Genomic DNA, 16269 nt, shown 5'->3' with positions numbered 1-16269 from the left:
AATGTTTCCCAGTACCTTCACATGGAGGGGGAACACCTTTCTTTGCATGCCTGAGTAGTTTGGAGAGACTCGGTTTACAAAGGTTGCATGTGCTTGCCAAGCAGGTTACCTTTGGCTCCGAGGAGCTGTATATACAGCGTCAGATCTCAGTGTTTCAAAGATTCCAGTATGTTCTCACTGGAACTCTTAATGTAATCATAAAGATTTATGAGAGGCCTCTGTATCCAGGAGGTTATCGGGAGCTGCAGAAAAAGCATTTATGGCATTTTCTGAAGAATTATTCTCATTTAGTTTGGTTTCCATAGCTATCAAACATTTGCTTGTAATAGCAGTCAGTGTCGACTGTCATCTGCCTTCAGGAAGAATTCCAAATTTGAAATTCCACTTGAGTTTTCATCACTCAAGGGCCTTTTTGTGCTAATGTTAGAGGAAGATTAAAGAAATCTATATTCTGATATAAAATACACAAATGTTGAGATAATGCTCCCCTGTGTTGCAGAGAAGTCAAACTGGTTTCCATCAGGCGTCCATCAATTATTTTTACTACAACAGGTAGCCCAGACACTTGAGGGGTCAGACTGTTTGAGCAAAGTAACACTGAGCAGACCCAAACTGTCCCTACTGTGTTTGCCTCAACATCTGCTCCGCAATCCGAACACCTGCCTTCCAAAGTAAACACACTGTCAGAGAAACATGACTGAACACTTCAGTTCCTGCTCACATATTTCCCCGTTGAGTATGTGTGTAATAGGAACCACACTGAGAACAAGCAGAAATGTAAATTACAGGATGTACGCAGACACATTTGGTCTCGTGTTTATAGACAAAGTGTATATCTGATGTTAGCAGGCTGAATGGAGGCTTTCATTGTGCGTGTGTACATGTACACAAATGTCATGCAGGAGGAGTTGTGTCTATAGTTCTAAATTATAGGGTAATATAAAGATCCCAGCTGGTTTCATAGCGTCTACTCGTCCCTGCTTTCTCTGACTGCAGGAAAATGCTGCAGTCTCTGGGGCGTCCAGAGCTCCACATGTCCCTGGATGTGACCATCGTAAGCGGGTCAGGTCAGGAGCACGCCGGCTGTCTGCTGCTCACGTCTGAGGTGCTCTTTGTCGTCAGCCTCAGCGAGGACACCCAGCAGCAGGCCTTTCCCATCACAGAGGTAACTCACAGACACAAAGAATTAAAGAGTCTGATGACATTTCTCAGAGAACAACTCGTGGGCCTTTTATAGATAATGACGTGAATGTTAAACCACTTGCCGCCTCCAGGTGGAGTGTCAGCAGGAACCAGGACACCAGGGCGAGCTCACACTCACGTTACAGCAGCAGACAGTTACTAGTGATGCTGAGGTGAGGCTGTAAAAGTAATGAAGCTGTGCAGCGATCACACAGTTGGAGTCAGAGTCTCTAACTCCTGCACTGATGTTAATGGCATCACGTGCCGCAGTTAATTAAGACCAGACTAATTTCTTCCAGCAGTGTGCACAAGCATTCCTAAACCTTGATGTATGATTTAGTTAGCTCTGCTGCAGCTGGCAGGTGCAGCAGCAGTGTAACCGTGTGTGTGTGTGTTCTCTCTCTCAGGGTGACGGTGTTCGTGAGCGTCTGTCCGAGCAGCAGTATCGGAGGCTGGTGGATTACGTGATGCGTGCCTCTCAGTTTCTTTCCCCCTCTGCAGCTTCCCTCCAGCTGCAGCCCCCAGTGACGCTCACAGAGCCCCCGCCCTCGGTCACCAAGTGTTATCGCTACCTGGTGGACCCCGCCTTTGCAAAAGTGTTTGTCAGCAAGTTCACCATGGTGAAGAACAAAGCCTTACGCATTGGATTCCACTGATTCGTGAAAACTCATGTGTGGCTTTCAGCTTCAGAAACAATTTTTCCAATTTAATGTAAAATGTGAAAAAAACAAGTATCTTGTACTTTGACTCTTCTCATTTATGCAAAACATTTTGGTGTAAAAACGAGGGGGTTTTATATCTAAATGTGTTCACCTGGTCGACCATGCCTTAGACGTGTCTAGAATTCCTAGAAACTGCCTTTGAAAGATATTTTCTGATAAAGAAAAGTCACCACATAGTCACAAAGAACATTAGTGGGATCAGTTTTAATTGTGGAAAAACATTTCAGTGGACACTAAATCCAATCAGAGCTCTGTCGCCATTACAGATACAAATGTGCAGGCCGCAGCAGTCGGAGCCTTTCCTAACGAACCCATCTGGAAGAGTTCACTCTGCACGAGCAGCTCTGTGTGTTTACATTCTGCTTATGAGTCGGTGTCTCATGCCAATGTGAAGTGCAATATTATATATCTGTTGATGGATGTTAGATGCTAAACCAAAATGTTTTTTAAAGATGATAATGTAACACTTGTTTGACAGTAACACTGTTTTCTTTGTCGATGCCAATCCCTCACGATGCAAACATGTTAATGTTGCCTTTTGTATTGTTTCACCACTGAGCTCTATGGAAGATTTAAATCTATAATATATTAATGGAGAAACTTTTTATTAAACAAATGAAATTATCTCAAGTGTCAGAGATTTGCGTTTCACAGCGTGGTGTTTGTCACACACTCTGACATACATCAGTAGCCTCTGAGCTCTCGGTTTTCAGCGCTGGCGCTCCGATGACGGCGTCGGTCACCTTCCCCTGTTAAAGTCACGCTGCATGGAGTCACTCCTCACACTCTGGTTTCACTTCAGGCTCTAACACCTCCTGCAGTTTAAAAAATAATAATAAAATAAAGCCCAGCCTGTCCTGTCTAAGACAAAACGGCTGCTGAGAGAGTGTTTCTACAATATGTCCACTCACGGTTGTATCTGTTACACTGTTTGCTGTTTGTTCTGGAGGAGCGCTGTGAGGGCTGCCGGTAGCTCTGCTCGCTGCTCGCTGACTTAATGCTACGGTTAGAAGAGGACTCTGGCAGGGGGAGGAAGACGCGGTAAACACAGCAGTCATTAAGAATAAGAAGGGCTATTTATCTGTTAAAGACATTATGTTTAGTACTCGTGTGGACTGTGTCACATGTGTGGCTGCCGCAGACATCAGTGATGATCTCCATCTGTGATCCTAACAGCATCGCTCCTCTATACCATCCCATTAAAACACCATTTGCACTATGCTTCATTTCCATGTATCCTCATTCATTATGGGCTGGAACTGACTCGTTCACAGAACATTGATAATTAATGGATGGGCTGAAGTGGCTGTTTTGGCTGAACTTTTGCCCAATGAGACAGTTCAGATATGTGGAGCAGGTCAGTTTGACAGTACTTTGGCTTCAACTGCCGCGTAATATCAAAGCCTTGGAAAATGTAGCCTGGATTTTACTGTGGGAAAAAGGCAAAATGTCATTTCATTGTTATGGTTTCCTGCATTTAATCTGAATAGTAGCAGTCAAAAACCGTGGATACGGGAGCCTAGCTGAGCTCAGAGAAAAAAGCGGTGTGTGTGTGCGAGTACCTGAGGCCGTGGAGAAGGTGGTTTCCAGTTGACTCCGTCTGCTCAGCAGCACCTCCTCTCTTTTCAGACCTGCCATATACTTGGAGTAGGACCACGACAACTGAAGACAAATGCCCAGAAATCAAGTTGCATCAAACGTGATTAGAAAAACGGTTCAATTAGAGCATCGAGTTTCTCCGTTATGGTCTGTGGTCGAGACTGACGAGGCCTTGTTTGGACTTTGTGTTGTCAGGGAGTTTTATTTTAGCATCTTGTGCTCCCACATAGAAGGATATCGTTGGTTTTGGTTTAAATTCATTTTTCTGAAACACATTTTCAGCTTCACACGACAAACACATGGCAGCTCCTCACCGTCTGTGTGGGTGTGAACAACACTCTGCTCCGTGTGCTCCACTGCTTTTTCTCACTTCTTTCTTCTGGTTCATTTGCTTCGTCTTGATCATCATCATCATCCCCCTCCTCCTCCTCATCTTCATCATCCTCATCCTCTTCTGTAACACTGGTCTCTTGACTCTCCATGTCTTCCTGAACAAAGAGTTAGATTTTTGATTAAGTTTTTTTTTCCTGTCACAGATTTTTATGTTGTGTCGCCGTCATTTCCTCACCTGGGCTCTCCTCCTTCCTTTGTTTTTCTCTTCCTCCTCCTCTTCCTCCCTCCTTCTCTGTCTCCTTACTCTGGCTCTGTGCTTGACTCGTTTCTCCTGCAGCAGAGGAATAAGTTGCTCCTCTTGGATGCTGCTGATAAGCTCCTGAAACTCGGGCCAAAACTTCAGTAATTCATCAAACACTGACATCTACGGGGAGAAGAATAGCTTGAAGTACACATACAAGAGAAAAAAGTCTGTAAATGTTCGACCCGCACATGTGACGCGAGTACCTGAGCCTCTCGAAAGATGTAAGGGCCCAGCTCGTGGCGTTTCTCCAGAATGTGCTGAGCCTGTTGGGGAGGAATGTCTATCTGCAGGGCCGGGGGCATGGAAGAGTTGATGAAACAGCTGATGATTGTGGAGACTTTTTGCTGGATGGTGGCATCATCACTGTGGGAATGACAGAGGTCCTGCATTCAAAAGCAAAGAGGGAAAAGGAGGAATGAAAAGTAACATGGGAACAATTCTGTGTTCCCACTGTTCCACAAATGTTTGCAATCATTGAGGAATTTTTGTACCGAGATAGGAAAACTAGGGCTAGCTTCTTTTTTTTTTCCATATTCAAACTGCACATCAAGCATTTCTTACATTATTTTTGACTTGCTTTTAGAGTTGGACTCACAAATCGTAGATATTGGCTCAGATATACAGTAACACAGTAGGTTTGGCTAATAAAGACTTCTAAGCAGAGAGGGCAAAGTGTTCATTTAGAAACAGCAGTCAAATTTTAACAGACATTTCAAAGATCCACCGGTGGCTGGTTCTGGTTTACAGCTGAGGGAGACGGGAAAAGACTGAGAAAGCATTTGTTCTTTTAGATATTACAAGATATTTTACCTTGTACCTCTGCACCTCTAACCAAAAGAGCACATCATTCTCCAGGAAGCCTCCCTTCGAGTAGACAAAGTCCTGGAACTGCTGGCAGGTGACAGGGTTGAGCAGGGTTTGTCGGAACAGTAGGATCTCTTTGGTGGAACTCATCCACAAGCCCTCGGCCTGCAGGGACACATGACACAGGATTCTTTGGGTTATCTGTGACACACTGTCCGCCATCACCTACCCCGATACAGTACAGTGTTCTCCTGTACAGCGGCTGACCTCTGAGTTCCACTCTTAGCTCACAGATACTGAGATAATGATACTCGTTATTTGCCAGTGATGACCTCATGATCATAAACGTGATGGTCACAATCATGTATGAAAACGTCTTCCTGTAATCATCCTGCTCCTAATGTGAAATGTACATGTTTTATATCTGTGTCCTGCGATGAGAGGACGGGAACAGAGCTGTGTGGAAATCACTCCAAAAACTATTAAAGGAAGGTTAGTAATGATGCTTTAATCTTATTTATTCTGGATCCAATTTGAGAAAACTAACCCCAAGGCCAAAATGGTGTCTGACAAAGCCAGTGCTTAAAGCCAAGTCATGAACTAAATCGCACATGCTTTCAGGCCAGGAAATGCCTTATTTTTATCCATTTAAAAAATATCCAGCTTCCCCTGGAGGATTTCTCCTTACCTTCCAGGCTTCTTTTCTTGCTCTGCGTTGACGGTGGACGTGCTGTGAGAGCCTGCCCGCCACCTCTTGTGGCTGCCACACACACACAAACACGTGCAAACAGGTCAAACGTCAGAAAGGGAGTATAACTAGGAACACTTCTCAGACCTCTCTACTGCTCCCTGTTGCTGGCTGTAACCAAAGCTCTGCCTGCACTTCTTTTTTTTTTTAGACCTTTAACCTGCCCCACGTCTGCATTTCCTTCTATCTCCTCCTAGCGAGCTCTTTAGTTCCCTGATGTCATCCGTCTCAGACGACCTCGCCGTCTTCCTCGTCACCTCTTAACCAGCTTTTCCACCTTCCGCTCGTCTCCTCCTGCACGGTGTAATGCTAACCTGTGTCTGCCTCTCATTACCTAATGAGAGGATCAGTGTGACTAAACTTGATAACATAATGAAGCAGAATCCCAGGTTTATGGGTTTCTACCTGATGAGGCAACCTGAGAGAGTGACTGCAGGGTAATTGTGCATAATGGTTGCTCACGTAACATTAATGTGTGCCTGACTTCTTATATCAGTTTGCTCTCAGCACCATTACACTCCAGGAATCAAACACGTGCACGTGGTACAGCTGAAGCAGAAGATCAAAGGGGGTGAAAATCACGTCTACTCTTTTTAATCATTCAGTGTCTTAAATCTCCTGACCTTTGTTAAAGAGGCTTCTCTGCAGCATCGTTAATGTCAGTGTGCTCTGCTGACTTTGGTGACATCATGAAAGCGTATTAGAAGGCTGGATGTGTGCAAATAAACACAAGACAACTAGGAAATGTTGTAAGCTTTGCAATAAGTGATATTACAACAAATATTCAGCAAAACAGAAGAACAGTTCTCAAGTGTAGGCTTCAGGAGAACAGTTTGCATTTACTTTACGACAGTGATATTATATAACACGACGGAGTTTATGTACAACTAAACTCTCATTAGGCCTGAGGTCTCTTTAAGAGAATTTTCCAGGTGTTTTACACGAAACTGCAAATATCAACATGCTGAAGTCGCTGAAGTCCAAAGGATACTTCCCTATGGAATGTCTTTACAGCCGATCCAGTATTCAAACTTTGTCCTGCTGTTCAGGGAATCACCAAAATCTGTATACTTTACTCTGGAGATTATTTTGTATTAAAGGCACTTAAAGTTTAAAACCTTTTTAAAGTTAACTAAAGCTATGAGCAGCACGTGCACAAACTGCCATGACTGTGCAGTTTGCTGAATAGATGCCAGGTGAAGCTGAGCGACAAACGGGCCATGCTTTTGTAAAATTCCTATTTTTACTACAACACGTACCAGGAATGAATGTAACCTTTAACTACATCATTAAGAACATGTTCTTAGGTACAACAGCAGCCTGCGAAAGGCAAAAAGGAAAAGAAATAGGGCTAAAAATATCTTTCAAATGCCTTCAGAGGTCACAGCAGCCAACCTGAGAAATTCCAGTTAGAATAGAAAAATATGTCCTTAGCTTATGATTGATGTAATCACAGTACTTAACTTTCGCCCTTGCACTCACAGTGTGTATAAATTCCACTGTTACTAACCATTGTTTTTCTCAAGTAATGGACCTTCAGTATAACCTGCATGAGTCAAATAGCTGATGATTCATTGGCGTCTTTTGTAAAGGAAAGTGTGAGAGTATGTCCACCTCTGGTCTGCGTTTCTGCCGTTCGATGAACTCTGTTGTGGACAGAAACAGAGGCAGCCATGTTTTCTCGATGTGATTCCTCACGACGTCCTGGATCTCCACGACGACTGGGTTTGAGAGGCACTCCAACTTCAGACGCTCAATTCCACCTGCCAAATGCAAAATCTGCACACAGACACACAGGAAAGAACATGAGGGAGTGCCGGCTCACGGCTGCACGTGTTTGAAGCAGACTGAACGGACACGTCTATAGATTTCTATACGAGGAACACATGACGGTCGAGGTGGACGGGAGAAAGAAAAACTGCCCACAGTGGGAAACCCCACTGACAGCTCCTCTCCTTTGTGCTTCCTGCTGTGCTCTTCTTCATTCCCACAAACCCACTGCTCTCTTCATCTCCCCTCTTTCTGCTTTCTGTCTTCATGCATCGATTTGGCCGTGTCTCTCTTTTTATATCTCCTTTATAGTTTCTCTCATCTCATTCTGCACGCGTGCACGCGTGCACGCATACACTCGCTTCAGAAATGAGAACCAGTCATGGCACCGCGGTGGGAGTGAGCAGATGAAAGGGGGCCAATCTGTGACTGGATGACTGAGTGACTGAAGAATGAAGGGCCAAAGCAGTAAAGCTGTCAGTCTCTCTACATTGCTCACGCAGACAAGAACCAACACTGAGATGCAAGAACGGCAGCCAGGCCCGATCCTTCCACTGGAATTGGCTTTCTAATTCAAATCCTCAGTTCAAATATTTATTCTGATGGTATTTATGAGATGAGGATGACAAGTGACTAAAGAAAAAAAAAATCAGACAAAAGAGTTTAATTCATGCCAACAAGTGCGCTGCATGCCTATCTGAACCCAAGAACCACATTAGACTATTGTTTAACTGCAACCGCTGTATGTATGCAGCAACCCAGGGATGAGACAAATGAATAGAAAAAAGATAAAATAGTGGCAAAAATATCTAACTTCAACCTTTTTGCGTGGCAGTTGTACAAATTTCACTAATAGATTATCTCATTACAGCTAAAAAATCACATCAGAACCAGCGTCCTGTAACACGTAAGAAAAACAAGCATCTCTGTGGGCCCAAAGAGAAAACCACGCCAACCGCTGCATGTCCCATCTACTCATCCTGACTCTACGCACCACACCCTCGTGGAGTAATCTTAGAACCCAGAAACCTCATCTCCCACTATAAACGTCAGGACAGATTTCATCCTACTGTCCTCGTTGCTGGAGCTGATCATCTCTGTCTTCTTGGATCCAAAACATTCTCCTCTTCTTCTCCTTTTAATTCCAACCATGTTCTCTCATCTCCCGCTCGCTGCCAACACCCCGCTGTCAGAGCTGTCAGCGTCAAGTCTGCAGGAGTCCCGAGGAGGGAGATGGGGGAATTGTGTGAGAGCTGCAGCAGCCTCTGCTTATCAAATCTGGATGCTGATCCTCAGCTGGAGCTCAAATCCCATCTTGGAATAGTCATGTCACGGGCGGCCTGTTCCTACTTCCTCTGTCTCTGTGAGGCTTTCCCAGGAAGTTGACAATAACTCATATTCTTTGGAGTTGCTACTGAGGCAACATGGGTACGTTTAATATGGTTTTAAAATATTTAGATGGGCTGACTTACATCATTCTGTTGTTCTGTCGTGGCAGGGCTGTCAGAGCCAAAGAAGTACTTCCTGTTGAGGTATCTGGCAGCAATCCATGCTGATCTCTCCTGCCTGATAGCCTTGTGCTGCCGAGGAGTCCTCCTATACTGCTCTAGATCCAGCCAGCACATCAGATGGATACTAAACAAAAGCAAATCCATTGGATGGTGTTTCCATATACATTTCTTATTATAACTGTTTATGAATATTATAGGTAAAGTCTAAAATCTGCAGTTCACCTGGCGTTCTGATTTTGTAGGAAAGACATGAAGTGCCCGATCTCATGGCGGTGACGAAGTAAGGAGCCTAAACGGTAACCACGGTAATTTGGAGACACTCTGGACCAAGAGTCAGAAGTGTGTGTAGAAGGTGTAATAGATGAAGCAGATAGCATGGAGCTGCACTGCTCCCCCTGCAGGACAGATGCAGCGAGAGGAGAGGAAGATGGAAACAGTGAAGACAGACAGTAGGACGGATAGTGTCGAATCTAACTGACCACTTAAAGCACTTTAGACCACCAGACATTTTCACCCATTCACACAAAGATTCATCCAGCACTTCATCACTGAAAGTCCAGTTTTAAAATGCAAGCTGAGGACAAATCCTCAGTAAAATAAAGCTTTAAAGCTAATTGATGTTTCTCCTGCAAACCATGCTTCATCCTGCCTCCTAGATGTTCGAAAGTCACCCTAAAGACCATTTGTTCTTTTTTTTTTTACCAGCGGTATGACATCATTGCAAATAATGCATCTGTGCCAAGTAAAGCAGTCTCATAGCAGTAGATAATCAACATTGTTACTAGGCAATACATTTTCACATTTATGTTTACACAGCCGTTTCACGCTCGCAGGTGTGTTTACTGCCTAATAACTCTCAGTGCGAGCATTTTATAGATCTTATTACTGCTGGATGCTGATCTGACCTGCTCCAGTCGCAGATGTGATTCCTCGTATAGGCTGCACAGTTCTCTGTACTCCCAGCTGTCAATGGAGCGCACCTCCTCCTGCACAGCTACCTGCACACACACACACACACACACACACACACACACACACACACACACACACACACACACACAAAAACAAAAACTAAGCATTAAATATTTTCATGACTGATTTATCATTTAAATCATTTTTACAGTCAGAAACATCTGAGTGTCCATATTTCAAGGTTCTGAAATGTGAGAATTCGCTGCATTTCTTCGTCTTTTATGCTTTTAAATTAAAGTGGACAGTGTGATGGACACTTTCTGAGTTGCAACTATCTAAATCCAATCCGCAAGGCTCTTTGGGAAACCTTACCCTCAAACTAACAAGCCTGATCAGTTTGATCTTTCTGGATTTCTAAACACAGCAACATAAACACTAGCACACACATGGGAAAGTCACTTTCTTGCTTGTCAAAAACCAGATGCTTATCCATGTTTAAAACAATCTCTCCTTTAATTAGGCCTCAGTGTAATCAAACCTTCAGAAATACTCAAGGAAGCCTAGTTTCTCCACATAAACTGAAGTTTATGAAGCAGTGTGTGCTAATGCAGCGCTGCGGTTACCTGCTGGAAAGACTCTGTGTCCCTGTTGACCATCATGGTCCACGCCTCCACCAGGATGTTCAGTGCGTGTTCCTCGACCCTGTCAAACAGCTCCTCAAACGGGGGCATCAGTCTGTCATACACCTCCCTTCTCAACTTCTCATCAACACCAAAGCGCCTCCTGGCAGAGCTGAAAAGATATGTGGAGTAAAGGAACTGAGGAGAAGAGAGGAGACAAGAGGAGACAAGAGGCGAGGAAAGAAGGAGTCATAAAACTGTATTAAGGTCAGAAACGTTTCTCTTCACCACCGCTGCGCTCTCTTGCACACAGTCTTCACTATCGCTCATCACTGCTGCCCTCACACCACATAAATGTCAGTCAGTTACCCCGCTTGGCCTCAGAATTATGGAAAGATCATCTAAATGTCACTGCTCTGGTGAACTAAAGGTTAACTGAAGGAAAATAGGTTTCACTGTGAGGTATTTTGGACCAGAACTGCCTGCTTTCCTCCCTGGGCCAGCTGCAGTCAGGCTGGGTGGTTCTGGGTGACTGGACTGGCGCAAAGCTGGGGGGGTCTGACTCACTTGTTTTTATGGGAGTTTAAATCTCTCCGCTTAGTGTGAGGGGGTGAAGAGGGCTGAAAGAGAAGCAGAGAGGAGAATGGGAGTGGCAAGCTAACAGATCAAATACACAAGGGCAGGTGCGTGCGTGCGTGCGTGCGTGCGTGCGTGCGTGCGTGCGTATCCGTAAAAGGGAGAATAATAGAAAATCTAATACACAACCTCTGTTTTATTGCCTTTTAACTACTGGCTGCTTATTTAAGACATCTGATCTCCTCAGCTTTACCTTATTATAACTGGTGATTTTTTCCTGGCATCCTCTCTAATTGAGCTCTCTTTATCTCTCTCAATATTTTATTATTCTTTTATTAGAGGCATATAACCAAATACACCTAAATATACAGACCCAAGATTTCATATTTCATGCAAAAACACTGCATGTGCTTCTTGTTTCCTGCAGTAACTGTACTAAAAAGCCAACATTAGCATCAAACTGAATGAATTAGTGTCATATCTTTGTGTGGTGCATACACACCGACAGTGATAACAGCTTGTGTGTTTGCGTGTGCTGACCTGTGCCTCTCTCTGCACTCTGTAAGGGTCCAGACCATCCTGGTAGAAGAGCTCACGGTAATACTGCAGGTCAGTCCAGAAGTAAAGTGCATTCACCCACAGCTGGGACAGGAAAACAGTGTTGAACACATCAAAAACCCTGTCAGCTGAGTTATATTTAGGTGTACTTCAATCCATTAATGTGAATTTATAACGGTTAGAGCACAAGTTAGTGGTTGGGTCAAGCTTTAAAAAGAAACCGTTTCCATACATGAGCCCAGATTCTTAATCTATGTGGCACAGGGTAAAACATAAGCTACACATAATTGTATAAAGGAGAATGACAGCAATGCATTTCACAAACAAAAAGCACAAAGCACAAAGCAACCTGCCATCATCTACAGCAGCACAGCACTGTGGAGAATTGCAAACAATAGTCTTAGCTGCTCAGCTGAAGAAACTCTTTGGCACCACTTTTAAATTACCTCGAGCTTCTTTTTTTTCTGCCTCGTGTTCTCTAAAACAGTTCGTTAACATCTGCAGCTGTTTGTACCTGGTTTCCAGATTGTTCACAGAAGTGTGTGAAGTATGAGCCAGCACGAGACTCAGCACAAAGAGCCTGCAGCATCTTTTCCATCATTGTGCTGCACTGTAGTTGACTTCTGCTGGACATCACCTGATGAAATACAATACAAAAACTTTTAAGGGTTTATATAAAATAACTAGGTAAAGCTGGAGTGAAAACTAGTTGATTTTCATTTGTTTTGGCTTTAAAATTATTTTCCCACAGTACATTGTTTAGTCACTACAAAAATCTATCAAAACAGGTGAATCCTTAGCGTGCAAAGACACAGCTTGAATAGTTTTCCCGTTTGTCTCTGTTTTGTATGTTTTTAGACTGGAAAAGATGTTTGATAAATCACTTCCTGCAGTGGTTCACAAACCAGGAGATGGCAGTGGGAGAGGACCCCAGCAGGGTGTAGAGTGCATGCATGAGGAGCATGGATGACTAGAGGGAGAAACTACCAAGTTGTACAATTTATACAAGTATAAACAAGAGCTGGCCGATACTCTCATGTTCATATTTATTTCACTAAAATCTATCTTTTAATCCTTTTTTACTGCTGACTGATAAAAACTCTGGGTTGTTTTTCAGCTCCCAAAGAGGGACACAGCCACAAAGCTAACTGTGATAGCATATTGCTGTGCAGTTGAATGATTATCCCACATTTTCAAGCAGAGCCAAAATAAAGCTCTCTATGTGTATGGGTTTCACTATTGTTGCCTCATGATGCTTTTGTGGGCTTGATTTCCTGCCATAAAGCTTTTAAGCACATATATAAGCTTATATCTCAATACACCTACCTGTGTACGGACAGTATGGGAAGACTGGGGCGAGCAGGTGTCAGTTCGTAAGAACGTTGAGTAACAGCGAGGCTGTGAGCCCAAAGAAGAGCTGTAACACCACCCTGTCCTCAGCTCCACATCAGAGGAGTTACTATGGTCTTCCTGATGGCACAAAGATGTCCAGAACCGAGGAACCCTGCAGAAAAGAGAGGGAGAAGATTTAGACACATGCAAAATTATAACATATGAAAACCCAGTTTATACAGAACACAATCAATAATTATACAAGACAACAAAATAATAAATGTAATACAGGAGTAAATGTAAAGGTCATTTTTATGGATGCATTCTAGACACAGTCACTGACATTTAGAAGATAAACACTGCAGATCTCACCAGTAGTGGAGCAGAGGCTCAGTGAGGCAGGTCTGAACTGAGCGCAGTTTGTCCTCTGTCCAGCAGGGGGAGGTAGTCAGTCCCAGTCTGGAGAGCAGCTCCGTATTCAGACTGAACTGACTGCTGCTCAGCAGGTAGCAGCTTCTCATGAGAACCAAATACCTGAAACAATACCACATTGAAAATTTATTTCACTTAACAAAAGACAATAAATTCTGCTTGAATATTTAGAACTTTTCGAGCTGCAGAATAAGACAGGTGTGTTTACCTGTGCTTCCGCTCTTTGTCCCGTGTAGCCTTCAGTCTCTCTATATCCATCCAGAGATTAAGGAGCTTCTCTCCTGACGTTCCTTGTAAAAACTCCCTAAACTTATCCAAGCTTCCATAGAAACCTGTATCATTGCAACAAGTATAAGGGACATCTTCCTGGTTTGTGGCTCTGCTCCCCTCTTCCTGATCCTTCTTATCCCATCCACACCCCCTCTTGCCACGTTGACTTCTCTCTTTCTCCCCCTCCAGTCTTCCTCTGTTGAGATGTCGGTTAAGGTCACATTTACAGGATCTGTCTGTGCTGCTACAGTTTGCCTGATCTCCTGACTTGCTGAAACACTCCCAAGTGTCTGCCTGGTTCGGACCATCCGTTACATTCATTGTGTCTTTAAGCACCTGTTCAGTCACTTGGACAGCCAGGTACTCCAAGTGTTGTTCAGGAGAATTTGATGCCAGGCTACTGATCTCTTTCAGGTGTTTCTCTTTACTAACAGAGCAGACACTCCGCTCTGTTTGTGAGCTCTTAAGTTCCTGAGGTTCCCCACTTTGAAGGTGAGCAGAGGAGAAACCTGATGAGGACAAAGGGGGAAAGGAACACAGGCTTTCTGGCTCAGACCAGCTGGAGTAACATCTGGTTGAGTCACTGCTTTTTGGAATAAGTTGTTCCTTTTGCAGAGATGTTAGACATGTAAGATTGTGTGTGCTCATAAACCCTGAGATGTGAGGAAATAAAAACATGGGACACACATAGTTCTTATTTTTATACTCACAGGATACATACACATTTTGTTTTGCTGCACTGCAGGACAAGACATTTACTACATTAGTATTACCCGTGTTTAATTTTAAGGAACGCAGTTGAGGGGCTGACAGGGTGGTCCGAACTGAACTGCTTTTCCTTCTGTGAATACACAAGTTTGGGTCCCACTGAAGCAGAAGCTTGGCTAGTCTGGGGAAAATCACAGAGAGAGGAGGCACTGCCAGTTGGAAAATACACAAGCAAGATTTCTTAAAAACATTCTTTTTTTAATTCAGTTGAATTCAGTTTTATTTAAATACAACATCAGTTGTCTCAAGGCCCTTTTTATTGTAAGAAAAAGACCCTACAATAATACAGAGAAAACCCCACAATCAGACAACCCCCGATGAGAAAGTGCTTGGCAGCAGTAGAAAGGAAAAACTCCCTCATAACAGGTAGAAACCTCCAGGAAAACAACAGCCTCAGGGAGGCACAGCCCTGTGCCACAACTGGTGAGGCAGAGAGACAAGACAAAAGATTCAAAAGAATGGCCTTTACATGGCTGCTGTTGTATTGCTGCTTCTATGTGCAGGCTATAAGTTAGCATGGATCTCTCTGCAGAGATTCTTGAAGCCTTTAGGCTTCTTAAAAGAGATTAGTCTCAGATCTGAAAGTAGTATCTTAAATCGATACTTCTTTTAGAAGTTAAAACACTTTGTTATTACACTTCATGTAAGTCCAGTCAAAGATTACTGACAAAATAGTGCAATTTAAAGACTACACATTACACTAAAAAGAGACCCAGACTTTACTTGTTCATCATAAAATAAGGAGACAGCAAAGTCAGCATTAAGGCATCTTAGCACACTGTCTGGATACTGCAAAGAAATCACATTTCATAGGTAAAGAGAAAATGTAGGTAAAAATTAGATGAAACTTGCCTGCAAAACGAATGCATTAAAACATTTGTTTCAACAGGATTTAACACTTTACCTGTATTCATGATAACAATCACTTTGAAGGAAAAAGGGGAATCTTTCCTTTTTGATCCACTGCATTCCTTGCTCTCTGTCCAGGCACTGTGAATGTCAGGGACAAGTTCTTCAATCCAGTATAGAGATTTCTACCCCTCCATACAAACACACACAAACATTTTGCTAGCAGCTACTTACACAGACAGTGTAATGATTGTCTATTGGGGGCATTTTGGTGAGCAGTGACGGGTCAACAGCAAGAAGCTGTGATTTTCTGTTGTAAAGGGCTGATCGGATTCTTGTGGAGACAAACTCTGCCGCTCTACTCGCCATCTCAAACAGCCCCGTCTCCCGGTTGTACCGCAAAGCCTCTGGGAAAGACTGGCAAAAACATGCGAAGGTAAGAAAAACTGCTTTGAGCCATGTCAAAGTTCTGCATATCTATGTCAGGCCTACATTACCGGCGCACTTAGGAAATCATTGAAGAAGTGAGCCAGTACATCATCAGAGGCCAGAGAGCTCTCCTGTGTGAAGATCAACATTAAAACGCTTAAAAAAACAAATATTCTGTCCAAGCTGTAACAGACTGGGGAAAATATGAGGAATCTAAACTTTTACTCACAAAACTGTCCACAGTAAGGCGGAGAAACTCTTGCAAAGAGAAAGAAAAACTCAAATTTCCAACACGCTAGTTGTAAAAACATGAGTAAACTGAGATGTGTTTAAAGTGCTGCTCTTACCTGTTGAAATGAATCCACACATGCTTTTCCTTAAAAATAAAAATGGCAGACAGTACTTTTAGACGGGCTTACTCAGAAAGTCAAACTCAATCACTGTGAGTCCAGGTTGCTATGGAAGTGGACGCATTTTCAAAACACAGGGGGGCAGTAAAAGTTTAACCAGACAGAACCAGAGAAAATAATACAATTTAGAGTTTCTTCTT

At 43.4% G+C, this 16269-nt stretch overlaps 2 protein-coding genes across 5 annotated transcripts in view; one reads left to right on the top strand and one right to left on the bottom strand.

Moving 5' to 3' along the window:
- The window catches only part of vps13b (vacuolar protein sorting 13 homolog B), a 298568-nt gene extending 296040 nt beyond the window's left edge, over nucleotides 1-2528 (top strand). For all 4 annotated transcript variants that reach the window (XM_084942710.1, XM_084942712.1, XM_084942711.1 and 1 more), the window contains 3 exons: nucleotides 997-1165; nucleotides 1275-1355; nucleotides 1590-2528. In XM_084942710.1, coding sequence (XP_084798836.1) covers nucleotides 997-1165; nucleotides 1275-1355; nucleotides 1590-1838 — 499 coding nt within the window. In that variant the 3' untranslated portion in view covers nucleotides 1839-2528. The remainder of the gene's footprint in view (nucleotides 1-996; nucleotides 1166-1274; nucleotides 1356-1589) is intronic.
- On the bottom strand, nucleotides 2092-16160 carry rgs22 (regulator of G protein signaling 22). The gene is made up of 24 exons (XM_084942714.1): nucleotides 16067-16160; nucleotides 15949-15977; nucleotides 15788-15850; nucleotides 15525-15707; nucleotides 15346-15431; nucleotides 14447-14562; nucleotides 13612-14326; nucleotides 13344-13505; nucleotides 12966-13143; nucleotides 12154-12276; nucleotides 11622-11723; nucleotides 10509-10703; nucleotides 9879-9971; nucleotides 9196-9368; nucleotides 8935-9097; nucleotides 7307-7471; nucleotides 5633-5704; nucleotides 4951-5109; nucleotides 4344-4523; nucleotides 4072-4260; nucleotides 3818-3991; nucleotides 3467-3566; nucleotides 2816-2923; nucleotides 2092-2719 (listed from the first exon to the last, which is right to left on the bottom strand). Exons 1-24 carry the CDS (start codon nucleotides 16086-16088, stop codon nucleotides 2703-2705), a joined length of 3567 nt encoding a protein of 1188 aa, XP_084798840.1. The 5' UTR covers nucleotides 16089-16160; the 3' UTR covers nucleotides 2092-2702.
- Between the last annotated feature and the right edge of the window lie 109 nt (nucleotides 16161-16269).

This window comes from Perissodus microlepis, chromosome 11, assembly GCF_051167445.1.
Source record: "Perissodus microlepis isolate ML-2025 ecotype Zambia chromosome 11, ASM5116744v1, whole genome shotgun sequence".
In the NCBI taxonomy this organism is placed as follows: Eukaryota; Metazoa; Chordata; class Actinopteri; order Cichliformes; family Cichlidae; genus Perissodus; species Perissodus microlepis.
Note: the sequence above shows the minus strand (reverse complement) of the source record. Positions and strands in the feature narration are given on the sequence as shown.